Here is a 5,111-nt window from a genome sequence, read left to right on the forward strand (position 1 = left end):
CTAAGCTGCTTCCCTCCGGAGGCCGCAGGGCACCAGAGGAGCTCGAGGCTTTGTGCTTGGCTGGGGGCTTCGCTGGGCTAGGGAAAAAAATAGGAAAAAAAGCTAAGGGTTTACCGAGCTGCTTCTGGATGAGGTGCGGACGGTGGAAAAAAGCAGCTTTTTCCTCCGGTGGTGTCTCCAGGTGTCCCTCTCCCGGGACCCGTGTGCGGGCAGTGCCTTCGCACCCAGCCAATGAATTCACTTCTGGTTTGTGACCCCCCCGAGGTGCCGTTTTGGAGGGATTTCGTTTGGCAGGGTCAGCCTAACGCCACGCCCTGTGAGGTGACCTCCTCGTTCTGCTGCTCGTGAGCTGCGTCAGCCCCGTGCCAGCAGCCCCGGGGCCGGCGTCTCGGAGGGACCCCGCTCGTCAGCGACAGCCGCAGCACGCGGGCTGCCTGCTGCGGGACCTGTCAGCGTGAGCCACGATTCCAGGCTCGGGGCTTCTTCAGCCCCGGCTCGTCTGCCGGGCTCAGCGGGGAGCGAGTCGATCGGCGTCACCCGAGCTGCGTTTTGTGCTGATGGCCTTCGCTTCCCGCGGACGCCCAGCTGAGATCCGAGCCTGCCGCAGACGGACAGGCTGCTGTGACCTCTCTGTTCGCTCCTGCGTGAACGGCAAACTCAGAAAGAGGCCTCAGACTCCTCAAACTCCCTCAGCAAGCGCGGGGCCACTCGGTCCCGACGTCCCTTGCAATAAGATCCCCGTTTGTGCAGCCCACTGCGCAGGACTGCTGATGGGGACTGAAGCTGCCAGCCCTCGAGGGAGGCTTCGGCCTCAGGAATCTTTTGTATCCAAGTTAATTTGCTGCTCCGGCGGCCAGGCATCCCATCATTCACCCGGGCCGCCACCGGGGCGAGCGTCAGCGTGGCTGGAGACGTTCCCCGGTGGTCCTTCGTTAGCCGTGGCACCTCGTCGGTGCTCGTCTGGCACCCTCTGCGAGGCGCGAGGCCCGCTGCGGGTGCCACTGATCCCACCCCGCGCGCTGATTCAGCGCTGGTGCTGGCTGTGCGCCTGCTCATCCTTGCATCAGCCCAGGGACCCGCTCGTGCCTTTAAAAATAGATTTAATTTGGTTATTTTTTTTTTTTTAATGGCTCCAGGAAAACAGCGTTTAGCTGCTGCTGCACGTAACCTGGAGGAAAACACATTTCCGATTGAGTCAGTTGTGACCTAGGCAGCTCAGACCTTTTTCTCACCATCTGCCTCTCTTTTGTCACACCCTGTGGCCGGTAGAAACCCTCGCAGCCGATTTCTCCTCAGGTTTTCCCTTTAGAGAGCTGCCCGACGACCCGTAACCAAAAATTCCTCTGACTCCTGCAGCCACCCGCAGAGGCGGCGACCCACCCCGGCAGGACGGTGATGGTGGCTCAGGACTGGATCTGCTCTCCTCGTTGGAAGGGAGATCTCTAATTTCGTTTCTGGGTGAAACCGAGAGCCACCGGCACAACCCCACGTTCATTTCTCGTGGTTAACATCAAAGCCTCGATCCCTTGGCCGGGCTCAGGTGGATTTTAAGGCAAGATCGAGCGCTCTGTGCCTGCTGCTGTGCAGGTGTTTGAAAAGAGCCCGAGGCGGTGCCAGTTGTGTGGCAGTACAATCCCTGCAAGATTTTCAAGCTACCGCTTGCTGCAGTTCAGTTCTGTTCCCTGCCTGTTCCTGTGCCCCACGGTGTGAGAGCTTCGTGCCTCCTGATCCCTCCACCCGCTGCCTCCGGGGCGTGAGAGGCTGGCAGGCGGTTTGGGGTGCACGGTGCTCTTCTCCACAACAGATACCGACACGGGGCAATCTCTCGTTTCCCTCCTGCCCACAGCTCTGCTCCAGGAGCACCTTTCCCTCGCCGTTTGCCTGCTGAAGCCCCCGCTACCCGCCCAGGCAGCGCAATGAAGATCGTGCTCGCCAAGGTGCTGTGCCTGCTGGGCATCTGCGTCCTCATGCTGGCCGGCTCCCTCCTCCCCGTCAAGATAATCGAGGCAGATTACGAGAAGGCTCATCGCTCCAAGAAGGTCATCGCCCTCTGCAACTCCTTTGGAGGAGGGCTCTTCCTGGCCACCTGCTTCAACGCCTTGCTGCCGGCCGTGAGAGAAAAGGTAACTGCCCGCGGGCCTCGGGAGCTGTAGTGAGCCCGTGCCGCTCGGCGCGAGGGAGCAGCGGCAGCCTGGGCTGCCAGAACCCTGCCCCTGGGGAAGAGGAGGTGTAGGGGCCATCCCCGGCCAGAGGGACCCAGTAAGCCCGCTCAGAAACCTCTGGTGTTTCAGATCACGAAGGAGCACAGCCCCTGCCTCCCCTTCAGCTCCCACCTTGTGTGCTTGGAAAGCTTTTGCGATGCAGGAGGAGGCTGAGCGTCACCCATGGGGCTAGGCTCAAACTCCTGCCCTTGAGCCAGCGTTCGAAACACTCAGAGAGCCACGGACCTCCTGCTGGAAGGCAAATCGCTTCCCGCTTTCTTACACTGAGGTCTGTGTGCAAGGGTATTAGAGCATCACAGATCAGATCAGAGTCACTGCGGGCACACAACAGGAATATTTCATGGTTACAGAGCCCAGATTTCCCCCCTCACGTCTTCTGTTGGGCACTCTCTCCCAGAAGGGGCTTTGTAGGAAACTGAGAGCTTCCCAACAGCTCCCTGGGTGCCTGTGGAGAGCCAAAGGCCGTCGATTCACTGCGGGCTGTGTGCTTTGTCCTAGCTTGATGAAGTTCTTAAGCAGGGGAACGTGACCACGGACTACCCCGTGGCTGAGACCATCATGATGGTTGGCTTCTTCGTCACGGTCTTTGTGGAGCAGCTCGTCTTGACCTTCCAGAAGGAAAAGCCCTCCTTCATTGACCTGGAGACCTTCAACGCCGGTTCCGATGTCGGGAGCGACTCAGAATACGAGAGCCCCTTCATAGCCTCGTCCCGCGGGCGCACGCTGTACGGCGAGCACGGCCACCGCTCCCACGGCCTCAACGTGCAGGAGCTCTCCCGCTCCGGCCCCTTGCGGCTGGTCGGCCTGGTCTTCGCTTTGTGCACGCACTCCATCTTCGAGGGACTGGCCCTGGGCTTGCAGGAGGAAGGTGGCAAAGTCCTGAGCTTGTTCCTGGGCGTTGCCATCCACGAGACGCTGGTGGCGGTGGCGCTGGGCATCAGCATGGCCAAGGCCTCGCTGCCCATGAAGGACGCGGCGAAGATGGCCGTGACGGTGAGCCTGATGATTCCCCTGGGCATCAGCATCGGGATGGGGATCGAGAGCACCCAGAGCGCCGCCAGCAACATCACCTCGCTGCTCCTGCAAGGCGTCGCGGGGGGAACTTTCCTCTTCATCACCTTCTTTGAGATCCTGGCCAAGGAGCTGGAAGACAAGAACGATCGCCTGCTGAAGGTCCTGTTCCTGGTGCTGGGCTACGCCGCGCTGGCGGGGCTGGTCTTCTTCAAGTGGTGAGGACGGGAGCGGAGGGGACCCAACCTCACCTCCTTCCCCTTGCGGCCGGCCCCGAGACCAGCCTGCTGTCAGCCAAGGGGGGGACGCTGAAGCTTGACGGCCCCGTGAAACATCCCGGTCCAGGAGGTGTTTCGGTACTGACCCGGAGGAGGAGAATTTCCTCCTCTGTGCTCGGAGGGAGAGAAAAAAAAACGGGGAGCGTCCCAGCGGGGGTGCCACGAGGCGCTGCCCCTGCCCCTCGGGGCTGCGGGTGCAGCAGCCTGTGCAGAGATTACTGGAAACAAACACGGCGAGGCTGGTTCTGAGGCTGCCTTCACGGAGCTCGTCGGGCACGCCGCCGTTTCCTGTTGATCTGCACAGCCCCCTCCCTCCCTCCCTCCCCTCGCGCCCCTCGCAGAAACTCCGGCTGAGCCTCAGCTTCCTTCGCACCCAGGCTCTGAGGAGGTGAGAAACCGTGACCGAAATCAAGCCGGAGGCAGGTGGGATGGCGGCTCGCACAGCTGCACTAAGCCGCTTTGGCTAGCTTAGTTTTGAGCAAAACCTGGTTGTAATAGCTGCCAGAAATAACAGCCCTTCTGGGGCTGCTGGGTATGACTGCTGCCACAGCTCCCGCTGAGCCCAGCTTCCATTTTAACCCACAAACGGCTCTGGGAGCTTTTCTTTCTCAGAGTGATTAACGGCAGAAACGAGGCTGGGCCGTGCCCCAGCCCTCGCTTCCTTCTCCTCGGCTCATCCCTCCGCGTGTCGCGCGTCCCCTGCGGAAAGCCTCCAGCCGTGGTAACGCACCGTTGCGGAATTCTCACGTCCGTACCCGAAGCCCGGCGTCCGCGTGAGAAATGGGCGGCAGCGATTCCCAGCGTTCATATTTCAGGGCAAACGCTCGCGTTTTTCAATCATCTGCGGGGAAACGGGTGGAGGAGCCACCACCAGACGCAGCTGCAGGGCTGCTCCCCGGCCTCAGCCCCGCTGCCAGCCTGTGCGGGGCGTTCTGCCGCTGTTTTCGAAGGAGAAGAGGAGAAATCTCTTCCCACCCCCCCCCCCCCCGGGGTTTGTGAGCCGCAGGGCTGATTAAGGCAGTCGCCATCCTCCTGCGCACCAGCCGCTCTCGCTGCGCCTCCGAGGAGCGTCCCCGGGGGAGCTCGGCGGGCCTGGATCCCGCGGCGATGCCTCGTGTTCGCCCTCCCGGGCCGGGAGCTGGGATCAGAGGCTGGCGGCAGGAGCGTGCCCCCCCCGCCCCGGCCATGCTGCTCCTCGCAGGAGATTTATTTTAATTAGACGTGGCCGTGGCTCCTGCCGCAGCTCCCCCAGGCAGAGCGGAGCTCCTGGAGGCGCTGATGGGATTATAACGACGTGGAGCCGGCCGAGCCACGGCGCAGCCCCTGCTACAAGGAGGCGAGCGGCGAGGAGGAGCGGGGAAGGCTGTGAAAGGCACCGTGGAGCCGCGGTTGGCGCAGCTGCAGCATATGGAGGCTGACGGGGCCCGGTGCTCGCGCTCTAATTGCTGCAACCCTACCAAAGTCAATTAATCTTGCTTTGAAAAACCTGGAGCGGGAAGGGGGGGGGGGCGGGCGGGGGAGGGTTATTTTGGGCCTCTGATGACACAAATTATCAGGGCCTGACGAGAATGTAATTTGCCTCGACGTGGTGAACCTGGGT

The 5,111-nt window shown here is 61.8% G+C and overlaps 1 protein-coding gene across 1 annotated transcript; it reads left to right on the forward strand.

Moving 5' to 3' along the window:
* Positions 1–1,360: 1,360 nt before the first annotated feature.
* SLC39A3 (solute carrier family 39 member 3) lies at positions 1,361–4,013 on the forward strand. Its single transcript, XM_035313143.1, has 3 exons — positions 1,361–1,540; positions 1,847–2,123; positions 2,721–4,013. Exons 2-3 carry the CDS (start codon positions 1,917–1,919, stop codon positions 3,453–3,455), a joined length of 942 nt encoding a protein of 313 aa, XP_035169034.1. The 5' UTR covers positions 1,361–1,540; positions 1,847–1,916; the 3' UTR covers positions 3,456–4,013.
* Positions 4,014–5,111: the final 1,098 nt, after the last annotated feature.

The sequence above is a fragment of the Oxyura jamaicensis genome, assembly GCF_011077185.1.
Source record: "Oxyura jamaicensis isolate SHBP4307 breed ruddy duck chromosome 28 unlocalized genomic scaffold, BPBGC_Ojam_1.0 oxy28_random_OJ71236, whole genome shotgun sequence".
NCBI classification, from domain to species: Eukaryota; Metazoa; Chordata; class Aves; order Anseriformes; family Anatidae; genus Oxyura; species Oxyura jamaicensis.

What these genes read in the sequence shown, in the direction of transcription:
- SLC39A3 (XM_035313143.1), top strand. Translation starts at nt 1,917, where the DNA reads ATGAAGATCGTGCTCGCCAAGGTGCTGTGCCTGCTGGGCATCTGCGTC. An exon ending in TGCCGGCCGTGAGAGAAAAG is followed by an intron (nt 2,124 to 2,720) that starts GTAACTGCCCGC and finishes GCTTTGTCCTAG; the next exon opens with CTTGATGAAGTTCTTAAGCA.